General features: G+C 39.9%; 1 protein-coding gene across 1 annotated transcript in view; it reads left to right on the top strand.

The window, feature by feature from the left end:
- RSPO2 (R-spondin 2) overlaps positions 1 to 24,827 on the top strand; it is a 185,272-nt gene that overhangs the window by 134,175 nt on the left and 26,270 nt on the right. The window contains exon 5 of the mRNA XM_006892347.1: positions 16,446 to 16,473. Within this exon, the coding sequence (XP_006892409.1) occupies positions 16,446 to 16,473 (28 nt within the window). The remainder of the gene's footprint in view (positions 1 to 16,445; positions 16,474 to 24,827) is intronic.

Raw genomic sequence — 24,827 nt, 5'->3', positions numbered from 1 at the left:
AAAGGACCCGAGATGCAGAGAGGCACTGAGTAGTCCAGGGTGATATAAAACAAATTATAAGTGGTGGAGCTGAGTAGGATCACCATTTTGCTGTATAGGAAATTACATTTTCTTGTAACTTTTCTTGTACTATAAATTATAGATCAACAATAAATCCATGGCTATTCCACATTGAAGTAGCTCACATTGAACTTTCTCCCTTCACCCAGAAACACCTTTTTACTTTTGCTCTGCAGATTCTTTCAAAACAACATCCTCCCCTCACCAACACCTCCCAAGATCTTCTACCTTGGAAATGTTAATGAAACATTCTCTAAAGATCATTTGATAAATGCCAAGGTATTTGCCACCAGATTTGCTGTGTTTCAGCCTTGCCTTTATTACAGCTCTCTCTCCTGTGACTCTAGTACCTTCAGTTTGTGGGAATAGGGGCTGGTGGTGGAGAGTAGGGGCTTAATTTAAGGATTATTTTGTCATCATTTGAAGTCAGCCCTCTAGAGAATGTAGCCCCTTGTTGAGTTACACCCAGCATTCCTCTCGAACCCCTGTGCTCTAGCACATACAGATGCACGCATGCCCTTCGCCCACAACCATACATGATAGTTGTATGCCCAGTATGGCTTTTCTCTCTGACACATTTCAGCTTCTAATTGTTAGAGTAATTTAGGTTCTGGTTAGGCACATTCTGTGATCACTTTCTTTGTCTTTTACTTGTGACTATCTCAACTTCCCACATTGCATTTATTTATAATAATGCAGAATGCAGCTCTAAAACCACTGTCAACTCCCTGTTACAATTCAAATACACACATCTGCCGGAACTTATATCTCAGTATGAAAATGACTTGCTCCTTTTATGAGCTATTGCCTGACCATTAGGTAGTTGGGTTTCTCCCCCTCCTCCTGCCCCCCCAAAAGTGAATTTTAAATTGGGAAACAAAATATTTTTTAGCAGCTTAAAATCTGAAGAACTTAAATCTCTGCAAACAACTCTGTTTTAAAAGACAGTCATAGGGCCTTTCTAATCTGCGTTTATCTATATAAACTGACGGCAACATGTGGACTAGGTATTAGATAATATAACTAAAGATGGTTGTAGATTGTGACGGATTAAACCAAGAGCAGGAAATAAGCACATTTTCAGTAGGATAAGGTCAAGAAAATATGTTTTAGACATGTGTTTTTTATTTCTCTACATTTTGTTTACATTAGAGTAGCAATTTATGTGGTCTGTTATATACATGCCAACCTCTCAAGAGTAGTTTGCAAGAGATAGAATAAGGGCAGACTCTTTTCTTTTGAAACTTTTGTAGTTGTCAAGAATGTAGATACTGAAATTTTTACCTAGACTTGAGCATCTGAGAAAAGGAAGTTCTCATTTCCCTTCTCTTTGCCATATGAAGTGTTTTTGTTCCTCATATGTGTAGGTGTGTTATTGCTGTGTTGTTTCCAAGATACTTTGAATAGATTACACCCAATCATATGCATTTTATAGTGATTGTAACTTGAGAGTCACCCACAAGCAGGCATATTTTAAATGTTAACATGTACATTATGTTTATGTTTATGTTTATATTTATATTTGATCTTTAACAAAGATCTTTTTACCTCCAGTTATTTCTGTCATTAAATACCAGAATTTGTGCTTCAGAAGCCTTGACTAAGCACCTTTGGCAGTGCCTTAGAATGTACCTCCGCCCCTATTTATCTGTCCACTTATTCACTCGCTCACTCATTGTTCTGAAAAGTAAGAAAGACCAGTGGTATATACTGTTATTTCATTTTTGGTCTGCTTTGTTTTAGCAGGTTGATTCTTCTCCCCAGATTACTAATTTTGATACAAACAAATGGAGAGCCGGAGCTCAACAGAACAGCCTTGTCCTTTTGGGTCTCACGAGTTTTATCCTTTTAACAGAGTATAGCCTTACTACTTTTTTTTTATGGCTGGGAGTGGAAAATACTTACATTTTCCATCTCTTACAGGTTTACACCTTACATAGGTTCTGGTTTTTGCAGGTTTTGGTGTATATCAGGCCATAAGAATCTAAGAACAATGGGAGAGCAGAAAAGTGGGCAGTTCCAGTGTGTGGGATTATGCAAAGTCCCAGTATTTCCCAGGGAGGGTAAATCCAGTGCATTTCTGAATGGACAGTCTCAGAAATGGGCATCTAATGGATTATGAAGCAGCTATGATAGCCTGGAGGCTGAGGAAATGGAGGTAAGACCATTTTCCCCTCTGGTTTCATTATGACAGTCCTGGTGCCATAATGAACTTGTCCTTCTTGCTAAATGGAGCTAAGGAGTAAATGAGTGAAAGAACTCACCCCATTTGCCTCTAGGTTTGGACTGTTATCTATGGTTTCCTACCTGGAATCTCAACTGCTTTCATTTAATTAGAGTCCTGGGCAGCGTGTACTGGTAGTATCTTTTATGAGCACTTGTAAAAAGGATTTCTCAACTGTGTATGCCCTCGAAGTCAGAAAGTGCTTTTTGTAACAAGGATAAGACAGGAAAATGCCAAAGTAGTTCTTTTTTTTAAATGAATTTCTCACAGCAAGTTACACTGACCTTAATGTAAAATATATAAAGCAATTTTTATAACACTTCAAAATAGAAGTCACCTTAATGGGTCACACGTGGTGTCTGGGGCAGATTTTTTTTTTCTCCTGTTCTTTTAGTGGATTTTTCCTTACAAGATAAGGTCTTAAGCATAAATACCCTAGTGATTTCTTTGAGCAACTTATTTTCCTCCTCAGACACACCTCTCTCGGATCCTGAAATGGTGCTGATAAAAAGAAAACAGACGGTCAGCTAATTTAGATTTCCTGCAAATCCTTCTCCAGCTATTGGACCAATGTAGGGCTCAGCTTGTGGACATTCTCCAGGGGTGGGAGGTGAAGAAAACATTTTAATGGAAATAATGACAGAGGTTCACCAGAATCCTGTTTTGATTCACATTGTCATCTCACAGAAGTGGTTAAGATGTTAAAATGGCTTTGAGTAAGAGCAGGGCGAGGGGGAAAGGAAGATCCATTTGGTCAAAATTACCACCATTAAAAAAAAAATTACCACCATTAATTTTAACTAAAAAAAATGCAAAGATAATAGCTTTTACTTTCCAATTGACTTCTTTCTGTAATACTTGGATCTAATACTTCAGCTTATTTTCTCATATTTGAAGACTTTAGAAACTAGGAGTTAAATGTTTGAATTTGTGTGACCAAGAGAAATAGCTAATAGTTGATATGTAATATATATTCTGTTTATTACTCAAAGGACTTAGTGGTAACTTAGAGGATACATGATGACATGATAAAATACAACAAAAATGTAAAAGATCAAAATGAGGAGAAACTTAAAAGAAGAACTTCAGACTGACAAAAAATAAAGTACATGGGAGCTGACATGGTTGAAATAACGGAGCCCTAAACATTTGGATTTCATTACTAAATTTTTTTCCCCCAAAGCAGTTATGATTATATCTCCATTTGAAAGAAATTATTAATTATAAAATACAGTATTAATTTGGAAGCAGGAGTGGCATCCACTTAGTAAACAATATGCCTCCGGAAACTCTATGAACTTTGATAAATGTCAGGAGTTGTAGAGGAGCTTCAGGCCTTTTGTTCATAGGGTCACACGCAATGAGTTGTGCTCAACTTGAACATCAATATAATAGGGGATTTTTTTGAAATTTCTTCAGCAAGCCTGTGTTTGTATATAAATTGATGTGTTTGTGTATTTGTTGTTTGGTGCCATCTAGTCAAGTGTGACTCATAGTGACCCAATGAACAATAGGATCTGAACCCTGGCCTATCCTGTGCCATCCTCACCATCTCTGATACACTTGAGCCCACTGCTCTGCAGTCATCATATCAACCCATCTTGTTGGGCATCTCCCTCTCTTAGACTGACCCTCCACCCTACCAAGTATGATATCTCTATCCAAGGAATAGCCTCCCCTCGCAACATGTCCAAAGTTTGCCATCCTTGCCTTCACAAAGCACTCTGTCTGCACCTCTCTCAAGCCATACCTATCCATTCTTTTGCAAGTTCATGAAATATTCAGTTCTGTTCTCCAATTCCATTACTCAAAGGCATCAATTCTTCTTCTTTCATCCTTATTCATTGTCCAACCCTCAGATGCATAGCAAGCAATTGAAAAGACCATGGCCCGTCAGGTGTTCTGTAGTCTTCAGACTGACTTCATTGCTCTCAGTATTTTGGAGAGGTACCTGACTATGGAATTGCCCACAGCAATACATTTTATTGTCTCTTGACTGCTGGTATGTTGATTGAATGGTAATGAGGGTGTTGATTGTGGATCCAAGTAAGATGAAATCGTTGACAGTTTAAATCCATGGTTACTATCAAATTGATTTTACCTCATAGTGTCTTGTATGTGTACAGTAAAACAGTTCCATAGGGTTTTCTGGTCTTTGGGAAGCAGATCACTTCTGAGGCACTTCTGGGTAGATTAAAACTGCCCAGGAGCTCTGGTGGCATAGACTGTAGGGAGTTGCACTGTTACAGAAGGTACCTTTCTGGTGATTTGACTCCACTAATTGGCTCCATGGAGGAAAGATGATTTACCACACCTTTCTTTCTCCAGTGTGATACACAACATCGACTGGAGAGTCAGTGCTGATTTGATGGCTAATGGATTAAGATGAGGACTTTTGGTTAGTAGTTGAGAGCTTCATTATTTCATTATAGTACCAATTTTAAAGTGTATGTGTATGAAATGGAATAGTATCTGCATCTCAGAATTGTAGTATTAGAGAAGAGTATTGAATATACTATGGACTGCCAAAAGAACAAACAAATTTGTGTTGGAGGAAGCACAACCAGGTTGCTTCTTTGAGACAAGAGTGGTAAAACTTCATCTTACATGCTTTGAACGTATTTTCAGAAGGGGCCAATCCTTAGAAAAAGACATCGAGCTGGGAAGGGTTGACTCTCAACCATTTGAATTGTCAGAGTCTAACAGTGGACTCAGACATGGAGGAGATTGTAAGTACGATGCAGGATAGACAAGGTTTTAATCTGTTGTTCTTGAGTTGCTATGGGTCAACTCTATGGCGTTTAACAGTCACCACAATGATACTTTTGCAGAAAAGAAATCATTCTAATTCTTGAGGGAGACAAATCTTCCTCAGCATTAAAAGAGATTTTCCAAGTAGGGGAAGAGTTCCTGAGCAGTGCCTTGCATGTGGATGATCCCCTGCACAGCACCCATAACACAGTCATATGTTTCCAGAAGGCAGTAGGATACCTGTCCATCAATTAAAACTAAAGCTATAATCCCAGGAGAAACCTGTGCAATATGGAATCGGGGCTCTTTGATCAGCTTTATTTTGATCACAGTCAGTCAGTAGAACCTACTGGAAAATGTTGGATACATTTGGCCTTGAATGATATCTTGAGAATCTGGAAAATGCATAAGTGCTAGACCAGGAGCAGTTACTTTTTAAAATATTTTAAAGCATGTGCAACACAATGATATGTACATGTAGAAACTGTTGCTGTCCAGTTAATTCAGTTATACTGACTACTTTCTTCAAATTCTGTTTCCCTAATTCTAATCTTTCTGTTCAGTATGCTCATGACTTTCTCCTACCTTCTGATCCCTCAACAGACATTCAGACATTGTTGGAAAATAGCCATCTAATTTCTGCTTTATGTATTTAGTAGTTAAGGCTGGTTGCATAGTTGGGGGAGGGGAGATAAAAAATGAATCAGAAGTTCTGCATTTGTTATGTGCAGGTCATGTCCACTGGTTGGTTGCATTGCATTAGTCAAATTACTTTATTTGTCCAAGTTTCGTTTCTTTAATTCTGAAATGACCACATCTTTCCTTGCAATAATTATTTGAAACTTAGCCACTAGCCTATGTCTGAAACATATTTACTATTTGTGATAGACTCCAGTCCTTCAAGTAGTTGATAGTCTCTTGTTTTACACAAATTGTAGTGTAGATAAATACATAGCATAAAGTAGATAAGCTAAATTCATGCTAAACTTAATTATTTAATTCTTAAGGGCCAATATGTATTTTATTCCTTGGGAGAAAATTATTGTCTCACATTTTTTTCTGCTTTTTTACTATGGCCATTTCTAGCCACTGATAACAGTCTTAATTTAGCTTATTTAGAATATCTAGTCCAAGATAATAGTCAAAACTAGCAACTTAATCAGCAAGAAGTCTATTATTTTTTATTTATATCCCAAAAATGTACAATAGACTCTGGCTGATGTAAAGAGTTTTTCGAAGTAACTGCCATCTCTACCTTAAAAGTTCTGGGGAAATGGACCTCTGAGGATAGGGGTGAAGCAACTGTGTGCTAATCCAGGTGAGGCAGGTTCTGCAGGAATCCTTTCCTTTCCTCCTCTTCTTTAATTTTTTGTGAAAACCTGTAGAAAGGAAACACATGCCTTGGCTATGCATTTGTGTGAGGATTTCATGTAGTGTTCATGTTGAGAAATAGTAGTATGAGAATTTGAGTCATTCAAGGTAATCTCTGTCTCAAATGTCAAGTGTTCGTTGCATTTCATATCTTCCTCTATTTGGGATAATTGTCAACTCCAAAGGCACAGATTGACTTAATACAGCCATCAGATATGCTTTGAATTAAGAGTTATTTGGCTAGCTCCTGTAGCTGTGTTTAAAGCAAAACACTATGTTACCACTTCACTTCTGTTTTATCAGAAACAGAAGACCTGTAGCTCCCTACAGCCCCTTCCTGAAATCATTCCACCAGGTGGAGGACATGTGAGCATATCTAGTTGCAAAGCTCCAACATCGGCAGTGGCCTAATTCGAACCATTGCTTTTATAATAGGTTACATTTATTAAGAACTTGCTCAGAAGAGTTCAAATAAGGGTGGTGACCTCTTCAGCACCCACATCTCAAAACTTATTTTCTAAACTATCCAGCCTTCAAACTGTGGACCTTTTGTGTAAACTTTTACTGCTTGGTACCAAATGATTTCATAGTCGGTGTTTTACAGTGAATGCACAATTAAAGATGATTGGAAATTCAAAATACGTAGTCATTTCATCTCTGCATACATTCGTATGTGTGCATGTGGAGAGAGAGTGAGTGAATTAGAGGTTTCAGCGCTGTGTTTAGAGAAATGCTCAATGTGTACTGGGCATTCTGTTTCACATTTGTCACATTGTTTTCATTGTCTCTCCACTTTTGTTTATTTCCCTGCTGCTTAAACAGCCTGATGAAATCTCATCAGCTAACTGGGAGTGAATTTCGATGAGTGCCAAGTTGCTTTGATGAAATCTAGTATAATTATCTTAAGCTCGACTTTTTTGGCTTTAATGCTGGCATTTTCCATATTGAGAAAATTAGTGCATTTGTCCGCTACCGGAGATGGAAGTTCCCTCAAAAACAAAGATCTCAAATACAAAGAGCGCCCACAATTTATGTTCATTTTATACCTTTGTTTCACTCCCAGCTGGTCCACACATTAAAACTTTTTTTTTGTGTCTTACCATCTGTTTTCTTTTTTAACAACAACAACAAAACCAAATGAGTTGTTAGCAAAGCCACTCTCCCCCACCAATGAGAAAACGCAAATATATAGTTCTTATTAACCAGAATAAAGTCTTTGTTTTCCTGTAAACTGGACTTTTCTAAGGGGATAAAACAAGTTTTAAAACTTGAAATTAAAATCCTCATTTAGAAATTTTTATTTTTATAAAAAAATTTTAAGAGTGAGCTCTTAAATTGGACTTCTTAGGAAGATTTCAGGCTACAAAACCATTACTATAAAGCAGTCGACAGAATCCCAAAATTGAGTTCCTAATTTCTGATACCTAAGATGTGGAGGAAATGAAACTTACTGGAATACCGTATAATTAAATTAAGTGTAAATCTATTGTTATGAAATGAAATGCCTTTGTTGTGTCTCTTAGATGGCTATGATGTCAGAGTTTCAAGATATTTGGGCCGTAGATCAGGGTGACTGCAGTACAAATTTTCAGATGTCCATTTAAGATAAGATACTTAGCTGTCCATCCAGTATCTTTTCCTTCCTAACATATGAAATCGGTAACCTTTTGGTTAACTCCATGGCGTCTTTGTCCATTGAATACGGGATCTAGTGTTAGAAGGGGCATACTGCACTTGTGGAGTGATTGTGGATAGGCTCGCTACATTTGAAGATTCTTGGAGAGCTTGCACATGCTGTTTGGACTCTTATAGGCTAGTCTCCATTTGTCTGTTTTCTGGTCCCTCAAGTTAGGTGGCTTAGTGGTAAGGAATTATACTGCAACCTATAGGTATGCTGTCCGAATCCACCGGCTATTCTGCAGAAGAATGGGTCATCTGCTCCAGGGCAATTTACTACTTCTGGAAACCCACGGGGGTGGGAGTGGGATGCAATTGTTGGTCAGTTACAACTTGATGGTACACAACAGCAACAAAGTTACTGTAGGACTTTGTTGTCCAAAGGCTGTTACTGACCATTCCCACTCCTCTAAATTCCTAGAAATGGTGGCAGGTGAGTTGAAAGCAGTTAAACAGGAACAGATTGAAGGCATTTGTCTTGGTTAGAAGGTGCTCAGACGGATATGTATACTACAGTTCTTCAAAATTATGTACTTTTGTGTCTTTGTGTAACCAAATTCACATGTATTTCATTTTTCATGGTTCCCCATCCCTTGCTTCTTGATCACTTTTCCGTTACTTTGGTCTGGTGTTTTGACTATACAAAATTTTGTTAGCTTTACTACATTGTTTATATTCAATCAAAGACTGCTTCAGAATGAGTTTTCCTGAGTTTAACTAACTGTGAAACTAAACAACTCTGTTTTTGAAGGTGGGGGGACAAGCAAGAAGGCTAACTTCAAATTCGTTAGGTTTACTCTTGATCTCACCTATATCATTTAGAAATGAAGATTTATCAATATGCTAACCGTTCTTCCTGTTGTTAAGTGCCGTAGAGTCTCAGGCGACTCATAGTGACCCTGTGAACGAAAGTCCTGGACACCTCCTGTATAACTTTTGTCCTTTCTCCAGGTTCATAGGTGTCCAGAGGCAAGCTGTTGTGGAAGTGGATGACACTCCTGCTTCCAAGCTTGTTTTAATAGGGGAGCTTCACCAAACACTGTCCACCATGGTTAACCATTCTCTCATTTGACTCATCAGTGTCACAGTGTTTGGCTTCACAGAAACCCCGAGTTACCTCTGTACAGCAGGTGGACACACTTAGGGTGTTGTAAAACTGACTTTACTTTGTACTTTAACTTATGACAGCTTTTACTCATATGAGTACATAGTTGGAAAGGGCTCACTTTACAAATATCAAAGATGAAATCCTGAAACTAAAATGAAAAACTCCTTATATTGATCAAGTGTGCCAACTGTCTTTGAATCACTTCTGACTCATCTTGCCTGTGTACATGTCAGAATAGAAATGTGTCCTGTAATTTATCACAAGAGGCGTGTGGTTTTTTTAAATAAAATTTTTATTTTATACTGGTTTACTTACAAAGTTTATATACATTGTTTTCCACCCTGGATCTTTCCCATTTACTTTATCCATTCTTCCCTCCACTCATCAAATTGTGTGACCCTATAATTACATCCCTTCCCGTCCTCACCCCTCTGCTCCTACCTTTCCCCCCTTGGATCCTCATACACATTTTACAAGTTATCTATTTCTACAATAATGGTCTTATACAGTATTTGTCCTTATGGGACTGAGTTAATTCACTTAGCATAATGCTCTCCAGTGGCTCCCAGTTAGGTAGTGATTTTCAAAATCACTGACAAGCTGCTTTTTTAAAGAAATAGCTTGCCAGACATTTCTTTTGAGGTGCTTCTTGATGAAGTTGAGTTACTGTTGTTTGAGTTAGCTGTTGAGTATTTTAAATGCATATTCTGCCCAGTGATTCCTTTATTGATTATGTCGTTTGGTGCCAGTAGGTTGATTCTGACTTTGCCTATTTTATCCCATCCTCAGAGTCCCTGACATTCAGGGGCCCCTTGTGATGGTCTCAGCACTGTTGCAGCTCATTGAGGGTCTTCCTCTCTTTCATTTCCACCTTTCCCAGCATGATGTCTTTTCCCAAGGACAGGCCCCTCCTGACATGCCCACAGTATGTAAGATGAAGTTCCCCATCCAAGGAGCACCCTGGATGCACATCGTTACTTACCCATGTGTTAGTAGTTTTCAGGCTGCTACCTCTATAAAGGCATTTTCTTTCAATATTGTACTTGGAGGTGCTCTTCAGATTTCCAAGTCCTTCGACTCTCCATTGCTTGCTGGAGACTTACTGTAGGAAGGGGTTGGAGGACGCAGATGCTTGAATGGCTCTCCGCCAAGAAGCTGTGAGCAATGCATCTATTGCGCATACACTGGGATTTGAAGCTTCCCTAAGAGAAACAAACCATCTGACTTTTTAATTAGAAACCAGTTCAAGTCAACACCTCGGTGTCATCTCCTGGGACTCCTAAACCAGAATCTAGGGTAGCTTTACTAGTGTTTTTCTTTTTTAAAACATGCAATAAAAATGTCGAACCACAGCCAGGGGAGGGATGAAGGGTAAGGGGGTGTGTCTCAAGGGATTGATAACAGGATTAGAACTTTGTAGAAGTAATTTGCATTTCTGGCTAGCATCTGTCATAAAACACACATACTTAGCTTGGCTGGGGTAACAGAGCCTGGTGTTTTACTTTTCAAGTTCCTTTTAGGCAGAATCCAGCCCTTGATCTGCTAAGCAGAAGTGACCACCTCTGTGAAAATTAAGCACTAACCCTAAGTGCAGGAAGAAGTAGCCTAGTAGAAGAGGAAACCCACGCTCACCAAAGAGCTCCATTAACAAGTTCAGTGGCCAAAGTCAAAAGGGAAAAAAAACCCCACAAACTATTCAGATATTTATATGAAACTGAAGATGTTGACATGAGCTCTATTGATAAGGAGCTGAGCTGCCAACCCAGAGGGATGTGGTTTTAAATCCACCAGCTACTCTGAGTGGAACATGAGCTGGAGGGGCAGCTGTGAATCAGTTCAGACTCCACAGCATGTATCAACAACCGGTGACTTTGAGGAAGCTCTGTTCTATGTGGATTTTTGTTTGGATTTGTTGATATTATATTTAAAATAATTTATAAGATGCCCTGGTGGCATGCCACATTGTGTATTGGGCTGGTAGCCAAAAGGTTAGCAGTTCAAGCCCCCTAACTGCTCTTGGGGGGGACAACACACACAATATCCTCCCATAAACTTTGTTGGCCTCAGAAATACCCTACAGGGTCACTGTAACATGTCAGCACCAACTCAGTGGCAGTGGGTTCAGTTATCCTTCGTTTTGATTCAAAGATGATACTGAATAGTTGCAAGTTTTTAGGAGGAGAAATTCCATTTTTAGAAGCACTTAACAAAAAGAAATATTTCATTTGTAAAATGGAAACAAGCAAAAAATCATTGCCATTGAGTGCGAACCATCACATACTGAACCTACTGTGGGTTTTCCAAGATTATAAACAGCCTGGGAGATTTCCCAGCTCCACAGCTTAGTAATGCACACTCAAAACCCAGTCTCTGTGGAGCTGATACTGACTCGTGCATGTCAGAGTAAAACTTTGCCATCGAGTTTTTAGTGTCAGAAGTGGGCTTGACAGGGCTTTCCTCTTACGGCTTCTGGGTGGGTTTAAACCGCAAACCTTTTGCGTTTCAGCTGAGTGTGTTAACTTTACATCATCCAGAAACTTCCACATACTCTCAACTTTGCGATTTTCCTCACTGTTTTCCCCGATTGTATTGATAAAATGTGGCAAAATGTCTGAGAGTTAACTTAGCTGACATCTACAATGTGTGTTTTAGTGTTTAGTATGGAAAGAATATTGATACATTGCTAAGAAATTGTGTGTTTCTCTCTAGCAGTTCATACTGTGCTCTTACAGAGGTCTCTATTTTGACGGAAACCGCAAAGCAGAGACACAAAAGCACAGCAGAAAAATATTTGGTGGTAGGCTGGCTCAGAATAGAACAGCATTCAGAGGTATGGTGCATAGGGTCGCTATATTGCAAGTGACTCCACGGTACACAACAAAGTAATGCTTATTAAGTGGCTGTAAATTGTTGCTGTATAAAGTCATACCTTGTAGCTGTCAATCATTTTACCCTTTGGTGTAGTGACATTACGGTTCTCCCAGTTTAACAGTGTGTGACGCATCAGCTGCACCACCAAACCATCAAAGGCATTCAATTTTGGGAAGCAAACGCCTCATAGTTGTTTAAAAATCCAGAGTATTCACATGGGTAAAGTGAAGGGGGTTTCAAGTTTCTGAAACGTATGCAGAAAATGAAGTGATAACAGAGCCTGCCGGTGGCCATATGACTCAGTAATAACTGGAAGAAGGAAAAAAAGCAAAAACATTTAGGCTTGGCCAGAGTTAATAATACGCAGGAGTTTTAGTCTTATTTTGCTTACCAACACATTTCATTACTGCAAAGTTTCTTTCTTCATCTTCTTTAGACACCTTGACTATCTTCATGCTTGGAAAGAGGTCACGATGCATTTTGTGTGGGTACAAAACTTATTTTTTTTTAAAAGGCTGCACTGTAGTCTCGAAGGCAAACAGTTCCAATCCACCAACTGCTCCATTTAAGGATGAACAGTGTTCTCCCCTACAATTAACTGCCTCAGAAAACCCGCCAGAGGGGCAGCTAGGCGTCTGTTCCAGCTTGATGATACACAACAACATTATTTGTTAAATGGGACTTCTGGTGGCTTAGTGGTAAGGAGCGACATTGCTAACCCAAAAGGCTGGCAGTTCAAATCCACCAGTTGGTCCACACGAAAAGGATGGGTAATATACAACCTCCTGTATAATTGACAACCTCCGAAAACCTGCTGGAGGGTCAGCTTGAGTCAATTCCAACCAGATGGCACTTAACTCAAATTCATTAAAAGTCCAGTGATGCGTGTCTCAGTTCTGCTGCCACATCACGGTGTCAGCGACTAAGTGACAGTGTTGCCAGCTCCTGTGGGAGGCAGACAGAGATAAATCCAATGACTTAATGTCCTTGATTCATCAGAATGCTTTCCTCTCAGAAATGCCAAGGACATTTGGCACCAACATGTGCTAACATGAGCTTTTGTTGTCTTTAAATTCCTTTCCAAGGCTGGCAAGATCTTGACTTTATTTTGGTCCATAGCCCCATCTGTCACCTGTCCTCCTCGGAGGTTATAGACCTCTGGGGAGGGACTGCTTTTTACTGAGACTTTGCTTTGTGTTGCGGTTCCAGATTCTTTTGCCTTTTCATATTTGTAGCCCCCTCAGGTGAGCCACCCAGTTTCAAATCCATCTGGTTGAAGGACTCAAGGGGGTGAAAGTCTGTTTTATTTATTTTTGCAAAGTGGGTGGGATAGTATAGCTTTAATAAATGACCTTTTGTGCTGATAGTGTTGCCGGTAGAGAGAATGTGTATTTTGAAAAGAAAACCTTTAATTTGAATATGTTAAGTAATTCTGCAGGAATTCATAAATGAAAGGTTTCAAGATAAAATGTATTTTAAGGAGGGTGTCTGGAGGATTGGCCTCGAAAAGGAATGAGCAGTTGAAAACTGACACAAGATTGAAATCGCATGAGCATTTCTGGATCAATTTTAATTTCTTCTGAATATGTGTGATCTCTGAATTCATAAGGACTTTGCTATAAATGGAGGCTAAATATTTTATTTGATAAATAAGAAAAAATATGGAAAAATAAAATTATTTTATGTGGTAATAAAATTCCTCATCCTACTAAATCCTCCATCAATGTCTTCTAACTTGAAGTTTAAACTTTAAAGAAAACTGAAATTTTAAGTACTTAAGATAGCTGATAACACCCTGCTATCACTGTACTTTTTACTTCCAGCATCCTAATATGTTGTTGTGGAGTCAGAACTGACCCATAGCTGACCCTCCAGTGGGTTTTCAGAGGCAGTTAATTGCACTGGAGGAAATTACCCACCCTTCTCCCGCAGAGCAGCTGGTGGCCTTGAACTGTGTGCCTTTGGGATTGTAGCACAGCTTCTTGCCAGTAGGTCACCTGTGCTCCTTCATCCTAATTTAGAAAGGATTTTAAGGAAGATACACCCAGCTTTTTCTTTTTTTGTGTGTTTATATGTACAAGGATATGTATATATGTGTCAATGTGTATGTTTGTGTATGTATCTGTTGTTATGTGCTGTCAAGTTGGAACTGACTCATAGCTGACCCTCCAAGGGTTTTCTGGAGGCTGGACGTGACACAGGACGAGATTGCCCATCATCCTTCCTCAGAGGAAATGACTCATCTTTCTCAGAGCAGTTGGTGAATTTTGAACTGCCTGCCTTTGGTTTGGCAATGCACTTCCTTGCTACCAGAGCTGCCATGTATATCTCTCTTGTCTTTTGTCCAGTGCGTATTTTACCAACGAGTCTAATTCTCGTATGAACCAGATTCATTTGGTGAAATATCAAAATAAAAAAGGCACAATGAGGATAACAGTGACATAATTACATAGTGTTCACCTATCTGGGATCACATTTGGAGATCTCTCCTCTGAATTATCTGAAATTCTTTGAAGACCTTGTATTGTATCTCTGGTTGTCTGTCTGTTTCAACGTCAGTGCTACCACCTCGTGGGACTTCCGTGATGGCCACTTACTCTGACTGTTTCTGTTCACTCTTCAAATGATGGGCAGCTGAACAGCAAAGAACAGTGTAAAGGCTTTAGGGTAGACTGTCTGACACTGCTTCTTCAGGGCTGCTACTTAAAAATTTGTGACCTTGGACTTGATCAATCTCATCATTTTCTTTTCTGTAAGGTGGGCAGATGGTACTTTGTAGGGTTATTCTGAGATTTCAAAGAAGATGCACAGGATCTATTCAAATTGGTATTTTCTGGGTTCTCTGGTTTCATGAGATGGATTGATTCGGTGACTGGGGTAATCGGGATGGGTGTGTCAGAGGCAATGCTATTGGCACAGGATAGAGCAGGGTTTAGGGCTGTTGTACATAGGGTCGCTATGAGTCGCAAACGACTCGACGGCACATAACAACAACAACTGGTGTCATAGTGGGTTAAGTGTTGGGCTGCTGACCAAAGGCCAGAAATTTGAGCCCACTAGCTGCCAGAAATTTGAGCCCACTAGCTGCTTTCCAGGAGAAAGGTGAAGCAGTTTCCTCCTGTAAAGATTGTCAGCAACAGAAACCTGATGAAAGGTAGATCTGAGTGAGAATCAGCATGGTGGCGGGGTGTGTGGTATTTTTGGTCGAAGGCTTTTTACATTAGTATGAATGTAACCACTCACAACTGACCTTGGACAGCTTGTTAAGACACTACTATCCTTCGGGTTTCTGAAGTCTGTGTCAGGCCCCTAGCTCCTGCTCACGTTGCAAACGTTGTCTGAGTCCTTTAGTCATGGAACAGAAGTGGAGTCTTCGGTGGATCATCATTCTGTGGGTCTCGCGTGTCAGTCTCAAGCCCGAGTGTCTTCTGCTGCCTCCCACCTGCTTGGGTCATTGTCCTCATCTGCGTGGGCAGTTACCTCTAAATTTTATGTCTGCAAAACTAATCACACTCTTTTCCTTCAGATCACATCACTCTTTATAGGAAGAGAAGAATTTCTCACGGATCATGGGCTAGGTAGGAAGCCAGGAGGTTTAAAAAAACCTAAAGTGAATATTTAGAATATGTCCATTTTTGTTAGTGTCGTGTGATGGTTGACTTTTCAAGTCCTTGACGTGTTTTCAGAAACAAGATTTACAATTACTAGCCTAACGATTTATTGTAGTTTATTATATTTTTTTGTGTATCTTTCCAGACATTTTCTATACTTATTCAAGTCCGACTATTTGTTTTATATTTGTTGTTGTTGAGTACTGTCTAATTGGCACCCATCTCTGGTTGGCTCGTTAGCAGGTTTTCAGAGGCAGTAAATCACACAGGAGGAAAATTCCCATCTTTTTCTTGCGGAGCAGCTGATGGATTCAAACCTGATACCTTTAAGTTGACAGTGTAATTCCTTACCACTAAGCCACCAGACCTCTCTGTCTATACAGACAAGATAAAATACTAACACACTGTTGTCCGGTTGATCTGTCTCAGCAACCTTGTGAACAGAGAAGCTTTGCTCCATAGGGTCTGAGGCTATAAATCTTTGTGGCATCAGACTTCTACATCTGTTTTCCCAGAGGTGCTGGTGGGCTCGGTTTGCTGTCCTTTGGGTTACGCAATCCACTGAGCCGATAGATCACCTTCTCTGCCCAACCCCCCTTCCAGACCCAATTTTTAAAGATGAACACTGATGGTTTTCTATACATCAGAAAAGTTGCTGTTTCTTTTTTTGTCAGCAAGAGTTTAGTGGATAAAAATCAAGGACTAAGTTAATAGTATTCATAATCATGAGTACCCGTAACTTAAGTCTTTGAACAGAAGAAAACCTTGAAAGGAAGTCACCAAATGCCCAGTTTTTGAGAGTGACTCCTTCATTGCTGTTCTGTAGGAATTGGCTCACAGCTCACTCTCCTTCAGATTTCTGAGCCTTTAAGTTGCAGAGGAGGATTGCCAGTCTTTGGTCCTGTGGAGCTGCTGGTGGATTCGAACCCCCCTGCAGAGGCACAGCCTTTGAATTAGCTACCAACTGCCTATGGATGAGACCACCAGAACTCCCTTTCTGGAGAGTGGAATTGTGTTGGGTTTCCCCCTCCACTTTCTTTTTATAAAAAATTCATATACCTTGTGTATCATTCAGCTACATTGCACTTGACATTCCTGCATTGCCATTGTGTTTCAAATGATCGCTCATACATCATATATACATTGTGTTATATAAAATTAATTACCATTGATCTATGCCTGTCTTTATACCCCATCTTTTCAGATACCCATTGGATCTTTTCTACACTGGTGTTTAATTTAACAGCTCCTTGTGAGGGTGGTCAGGGAATAGGTGAATGAATGTGGATGTTGCTTTTTCCTGTAGAGCAGTTGATGGATTCAAACTGTGTGCCATTGGGATTGCAGCACAGTTTCTTATCACTAGACCACCTCATCTCCCTAGAATGGATGACGCTTAGATACGTTCTTGCTTTATACTTTTTGTCATTTAAAATTTTGTATAGTTAACGTTAAAGAAGTTAGTTCTTTTTGCAAGATGTGTGTGTGTGAGAGAAAATAATTATGGCTGTAATATTCTATAACTTGGTTTATTTCTGTAGAAAAAATTGAGCAGTGGAATTACAGTGTAGCACTTTATGAATAATCATTTTCTAGAATTCAGATTCTTTTGTAGAGAGACGGAAGAACACATCTACTCTGATTGTTTTTGTCAGTTTCATATTGTCAGATGATGTTTGAAAGGTCAGAACACCAGGTTTGTTCCACCTTGCCAGAACTAAGTTTTATATTTTGAAGTAATTTTGGCTGAAAATAATATTTTATCACAGTTTTATTTGTATTTGTTTGATTGTTAATGAGTAGGCTCATTTTCATTTCCTTACTAGTTGCATTTTCTTCTTTTTACAATTGCCTTTGTAACCTTTGCCCAAGATGTGTGAAAAGAGAACGCATTCCTGAAGATTAGAAAGAATATAAAAAAAAAATTATGTGGTAATTTTATTTTTTAAGATGAAGGTCCAAAGCTTCTATAATGGCAGAGAGTTTGAAATTTTCACAGTTGGATACTTAAAACTAGATTATCAGGTCCAAGTCCAAGGTCTTTAGTTTCCAGACAGATTGAAATGAGTTCAAAGTTGTCCTAAATTGCTGAATTTATAACCTGCTGTATAGTGCAATGATAGCTTTAGCTTCTGTGCTTGTCCTCCAAACTTGGAGTCATGAGTGGGGCCAGCTCAGATAAATAGAATTAAGGATATGGCAACCTCTTTTTGAAAGTTATTCTAGAGAAATGAACGTAAAAAAAATAAAAATCCCTTAGAGGTAAAATTTGGGAAATATACTCTCCCAGAAATCTGTTCATGGATTTTTTTTTTTCATTTTGGAAGTTGAGATTTAAACGTGTTTTACACATTAGTATGTGTATTTTAAATAGGCAGTAAATCTGAGATCTGTGTTTTTATGAGCATATTGTTGTTGTTATTTGGCACCTTCCCACTCATGCACTGTGACCCTGTGAACAAACCCCTCCCCGACTCTGTACCATCCTATCTGTGCGATGTCTAAGCCCAGTGTTTCAGTCACTGTATCAATCTACCTCTTGGAGCATTTAAATAAGTTAAGTAGAATGAGCAATTTAAATACATTTGCTTTTAGAAGATTTCTGGCATAATACGTTACTTGGTAGGGAGTTGTACTGTCAACCAAAAGGTGGTACCTCTTTGGTGATTTGAATCTACCAGTGGGTCCTCAGGAGAAAGATGGTCACTCTTCTCCTATGTAATTTACATTCAACCTCTGAAAACCTGCTGTAGGGTTGGCTAGGGGTCACTTCCAACTTAATGGAAATGAGAATTTTTTTTTTAAATATTTTGTATGAAGGAGACCTGATGTTTAACATATGGCGCTGCCAATGAAAAGATCAGGCTCCGTCTGACATACTTTGGACATGTTGCAAGACAGGACCAGTCCTTGGAGAGGGACATCATGCGTGGGAGGGTGGAGAAACAGCGCAGGAGAGGAAGACCCTCGATGAGATGGATTGATCTCGTCACTGGGGTAATGACGATAGGCATGTTGGAGTCAATAATATTGGCAAAGGGTAGAGCAGAGTTTAGGGCTATTGAATGCAGGGTCGCTATGAATCACAAGCGACTCGACTGGCATATAGCAACAAACAACAACATTACCAAATAGTCTCTGTATTAACTATATATTGGCATTTACTTAGGGACGAGGGAGCTCTGATGGTGCCATGTGTAGGGACTAAGTCACAGGCCACACCTCCCTGGCAGTTCGAATCCCGCAGTAACTCTCCTGATTTACAGCCTCAAAACCAGTGAAGGATCCGCTGTGAGCCAGTGCCATGTCGACAGTAATGAGTTGATTTTCTTCGGTTGATTTCTTTATTTACTGGTTAACTTAATTTGGCCTTTTTAAGGCCATTAGCTCTATAATGTCCCCTCACTTTAGATGGTCACTCAACTTTTTAATATTTTGCTGATAAAGTGAACAGAAGTGCTAGTAGACGCAGATGAATGTAATGGGGACCTCTTTCCCCACTTCTAGTCTCTTCCTTATCCAACTCAGATGTATAAACAAGGAACCAGCTTACACTTAATATCCTCTTTAGGCTTTAGTCAATGACAGAGTTGAGCTTACAGTATAGCCACATGGGTGCTTCACACAGGACGATATAAAAAAAATGTTATTTACCCACTTTGCCCCAGGCTTCTGTCCTGATACAGAATCTTCCTGTAGTGAGTGTCCTCCCAGGGTCCTCTGCAGCTCGCTCCAGCCGTTTTATTTCACGCTCCTAGTTGTTAGCTCCTCGTTTTGTGCAACTGGCCTGCCCTCTGCAATTTTGCTTGACTTTATTTCACTCTTCTATTTTTAGCATGGTATTTGTTTCCGTGGCTTGATACAAACAAATGATTCAGTTAATTTTGTGTGTGCCCGGCATCCAAATATAAAGTAATGCGGAATGATAACATTCATGTGTTTTGACAGTGTTTAGAGGGAAAATAAAGGAGGTTTGTGTTAAAATGTAGTGCAGATCTCAAATTACCAAGGATATTACTGGACTTTGGCTATCTTGGAGCCAGAAGTACAGCAAAGCTATGATTTTGAGGATATGTGAAGAATAAAGACCCACTTTATATTATTTCTTCATAGTCTAAAGGAAACAGCATTAATTTGAAGAGAGCTTGTTGATACAAAGTACCCCTTGTCCCTCACTGGTATCAAATTTAGTGTGGGATTAATAAGAATTATTAAGTAGTTTAAAGTTTAAATTTTGTGTCTTATAATTAACTTAATTTCATGTCATGGGTTTTTATGGGGCCATCGAAATTGTTTTATTCTCTGGCGGAGTGCTATTATTTTTCCAGTGCTCTTAGAAGAGTGCTGGATTTTATGAATGCTCTGAAACAAATTAGCACCATTTGGTTAAAACAGCTGCCTAAGTGATGAGAAGCAAATTGGATTATAAAATCCTGCGTGGTAGTTCAGCATGTCAATTAGTGAAGCAAGGACTTGAACCACGTCTTGCAGTGGGATGAAAAATGACACGTGGTGAAACCAAGTGCTGGGTAGTGGGGCCAACCTCCAGGCTTGGCTCTGCTGTCGATCTGGGGGGTAGAGAGGCCTGTGTCCTTTCAACAGTAATCCACATTTGAGATCACAGTTGTATATTCCAGAAGGTTTTCCTGAGTACCACCATCAATTATGACTGACTTAGGGATAAAGCCACAGAGTTTGAACTCATTGTAAAACCAAGATTATATAATTTTAGGGCACTGCTGTTTTGTGAGGGAAGCCTGCTGGCCTCGCCTGTAGGGGTTTGTGCCTCTGACCAGAAGGTAGAGCCTCTTTTGGTTCTAATGCACCAGAGAAAGACGGGCAATCTCTTCCAACGTGATTTACGTTCTTGGAAAACTCACTGGAGGGTCGGCCTGCATCAGCTCCGACTCCATGGCAGTGACTGGAGTGGTTTTTCCTTTGATGTTTTCGATGGGAGTTCTGCTGGCATAGGCCACGGGGACTTGTGGTACCAACCCAGAGACCATGAGGCTGTGCCTCTCTAGAGCTTTGAATCCAGTGATTACTCTGGAGAGAGAGGAGCAATCTCCTTCCAGGCAGTTTCCAGATTAAGAGCTGACTCTGACCCAAAGGAGGGTCAGCGATGAGTCAGTCCTGACTCGACAGTAATAAGCTTGAGTTTTGAGTTTGGTGTTTGTTAGAAGTCTTCATGACACAGTGGCTAATATACTTGATTGCTATCCAGTAGGTCAGGGATTTGAACCCACCAGCTGCTTTGTGGGAGAAAGATGTTACCATCAATCTGTTTCAACAAACACAGGAAAACCAAATCCCTGTTTCTCGAATTGGTGCAAACTCAAGGTGAAACTCTATCCAGATGTTTGAAGCTGTAAATCTTAACAGGAACAGACTAGGTTTCTCCCTCCTGAGTGCCGAGTGTCTCGTGGGTTTGAACTGCTGACCTTATGTTTACATTAGCTCACTACATCACTGGAGCTACGTTCCACAAAGTTTTTGGGTTTTTTCCCCCTAAAGAATAACTCAATGCCATGAAGTTGAGTTTGACCCATGGTGGCCCTTTCGTTTTCCAAGATTGTACCTTTTTTAAGGGTGGAGATGACTCACTTTTCTCCTGAGGATTTTCTAGTGGGTTTGAACCACTGACCTTTCTGTTAGTAGCTCGGCCTATTACACATTCTACCATAATGACTACAGTCTAGAAAATCCATAAACATGACAGCCTAGGAAATCCTGTGGGACATCTCCACTCTGTCCTGGAGAGTCATTAGGAGTCAGTTGGAAGGCAGTTGATTTGGGCATATTTGCCTTTGGGTGGTTTTTTTTTGGGGGGGAGGGGAAGTTGGTTGTGTGTGTCTGCGCGCGCACGCTTGTTCTTTAGCTTTGTAATTTCTGATGTATATGCAGTACCTAGTGGCAGTGTGGTGTAAAGAAGCGTATTGATTAGATCAGATGTATTGGCATAACACCACATTCATCAACAGTCAGTAGTTCAAGAAGAATTGAGGATGATGGGAACATACTGAAATGATGATGACAGAGAATTAGCAGAGAAAGGTTTTTTAAAAATCTTCAGTCTTTTGTTACATCCAGTTCCTCTGTTTCATTCTTATTCTGCTTCTGATTCTTTAAGCCCATACCTATCAGGCAATCCAACATACTGTTCAAGAGTTCCAGGTCTGCAGTTTACATCCTGATGGGCTCCTTCACGTCACAGCTCTGTGGCCTTAGAAGTTACTTGACTCCTCCTACCTTTAATTTTTTTCTGCGTCTGATGTGGAGTTGCAAGGTGGGATCAGTCCTTGGAGAATCTGTTCTTGAAAGCAATGTATTCGAATGTTGTAAATAAACTCTTATAAATTTTTTTTAAAAAGAAACAAAAGGAGATAGGTCATCTCAGTGGAAGGCGATCTGGTGGTGCAGTGGTTTAGTGCTCAGCAGCTAACCAGAGAAAAGGTCAGTAGGTCAGAACCACCTGTATCCATTCAAGAGCAAGGTATGGCTGTCTGTATCCACAAGATTACAGACTAGAAACCTTGTCAGAACATTCTGGTGTGTTCTCCAAGGTTGTCACAAGTAAGAAGAGGCTCGACAGCAGTAACAGCATTTTTTTTTTCTTTTCTTTTTTAAAATATTCTACTGGGTGATCTGGAGAAGTTGTGCCTAAATCTGCAGAAACATTAGGATCACTTGAAGGTCTTATAAATAGGCAAGAAGAAAGATGGGCATCGTGGCTCTTTCTATGGACATTCTAGCTGACATGGGGCCTGGTCGGCTTTATTTTTATTTGGTTCCTTTTAAGTGTTTACATAATAATAGCCTGATCCTGTAGCATTGTGAAGAAATACTGAGAAATTCACAAAAGAACCAGACTCTGAGCATAAAAAGGCTGAAGCAGTGCTCCCTCTAGTTTTAGGAAGGTCTACTGTTCTCAGTGTGCATTTCAGTGTTATTTTTAATTCTTCAGTTAATGGTGGGCTCTCCTTTGTACATTCTCGTGTGTATGTGGATGTATATACATGTTGTCTGCCCGTAGGTAACCAATCATCTTACATGTCTCAAAAGTGCATAATCTGCTGGGTTTCAAGGGCTATAAATGACAATGGGAGGAGACTTCTCATTTTCTCCCTCGCAGCTGCTGGTAGCTTTGAAGTGCCCTAGACACACAGCCTTATGGTCTGTGACCCAACTCTGCATGGGCCCCACCACCAGAGTTTCTTGTCTTACATAGAGTGTCTTATTAGCTTAGGCAGCCTAGTGGACAAGGAGTTGTACTGGCCACCCAAAGACAGGCAGTTGGAAACAGTCAACTATTCTGCATGAGAAAGATGGGCAGCCTCCTTCCACATGATTTATAACCTCTGAAAACCCACCAGAGTCAGCTCTCGGTCAAGTTTGAATCAACAACAATGAACTTGAGTTTTTCCTATCCCTCTTCTTAGTGGGAGAGCTATTTGATTAGGGAAAAGGCAAAAAGAAGAAAAGCAGCTATTGAAAAGATGACAGTTCTATCCATCCTACGTCCCTTACAGCCCATCTTTGTGGGTGTACGCGTTTGAAATATTGTCTTCAGAGATTTTGAAAACTTAGTCGAGTGTTTTCTGCTTAAGCAAAAATGAACCCCATTTATCTTCATAGCCGCTTGAAGCTTGAAGCTGTTGAAATGTTTTCTCTCCGTCCTCTCTCTCTGTTCTTCGCTGATAGCAGCGTGCACTTTATTTGCTCGTTTGGGTGCTGCTCTGTGAGTTCATGTATTTAAAGCTTGTGAGGAAGCCAAGCCACAGGATCTGGCTGACTTTCAGCTGCAAACAGGGGGCATGGAACGCCCCATTGGTCCCCAACTGAGAGAATTGTGGATATAATTTCTTCTTGGTAAACATCCATCCTGAAGTAAATTTATCCCCCCTACACATTTGTTTTCCTTCGAGTGGTCTTTTTTCCTTTTTTTTTTAAAAATAGTTGTATGATCCTCTCATTGTTGAATGTGAGATCTTTGGTTTTGTTACTTGAGTTTTGGTTTGGTTTTTTTTTTTTTTTCCTTTTTTTGTTGTTGTATGAGCCTCTCACTGTTGAGTGGAGGTTTTTTCCTCCTTTTTTGTTGTTGTTTGAGCCTCTCATTGTTGAACATGAGCTCTTTGGGGGTGTTATTTGGTCAAACAAAACTATGAAACATCACTTCTGCAAAGATGTTTAAGTTAGAGTAAAATGAAATCCACCCAAACCAGCAATTCGCATTCATTAGCGATGGGAAGCGAGACTTGAAGCAGGAGGGAGCGACCAAGAGTCACGGAAGGGCAGAACTAGGCAGCCCAGCCATGACTTTGGATTAATAAAGTTGAAAGGGAATGTGGTGAACCATTCCTTATGACTTGACTCTGAGTTAGATCTTCCATGTACCTTGTTTAAGGACACCATGATCCATGCTTAGTCTGTCAGCCTTCTTGATGTTGTTCGGTACCATCAGGCTGATGACAGCCCCGTATCTGAGCTCTTCCCTGCCCTGTGCCTTCTTCGGGATCACTGAGATTCTGGAGCTCATTGAGACACTCACTGTTTTAAGTCCAGCTTGTTAAGAGTCTTTGTCTTCTTCTCTTTGACCCACCACTTTTCCTAGCATGATGTCTTTTTCCAAGTAATGATCCCTCTATAAACATGCCCGAAAATATGGGAGATGAAGTTACACTATCCTCACATCTGAGGAGGACCTTGTTTACACTTCCACCAAAAGACTTGTTTGTTCTTTTGGCAACCTGTGGGATATTCAGTCCTCTTCTCCCACACAATTCAAAGATATAAATTCCTCCATCGTCCTTATTTATTGTCCAATTTTCAGATGTATTCAGAAGTAATTGAAAATACGATGGCCTGAATCACGTGCACCACAGTCTTTAAACTAATAGCGTTTCTCTTTTAGAACTCTAGAGATGTGCTTAACAGCAGACTTTCTCAGTGCAACATGTCTTTTGATTTCTTGACTGCTGTTATCATGGGTATTGATTGTAGTTTAAAGTAAAATGAAATTGTGGACTTCAGTCTTTTCTCTATATGATGCACAACCCCCCTGTGTTAGGCAGATGACACAACCATCCTTGCAGCCGATGAAGAGAACTTGAAAGACTTGGTCCAGAAATTACAGACTACAGCCTTTAATACGGAT

This window comes from Elephantulus edwardii, unplaced genomic scaffold, assembly GCF_000299155.1.
Source record: "Elephantulus edwardii isolate Elephantulus edwardi_28Jun2011 unplaced genomic scaffold, EleEdw1.0 scaffold00114, whole genome shotgun sequence".
NCBI lineage: Eukaryota > Metazoa > Chordata > Mammalia > Macroscelidea > Macroscelididae > Elephantulus > Elephantulus edwardii.
The sequence above is the reverse complement of the archived record's forward strand: the minus strand, read 5'-3'. Positions and strand labels throughout refer to the sequence as shown.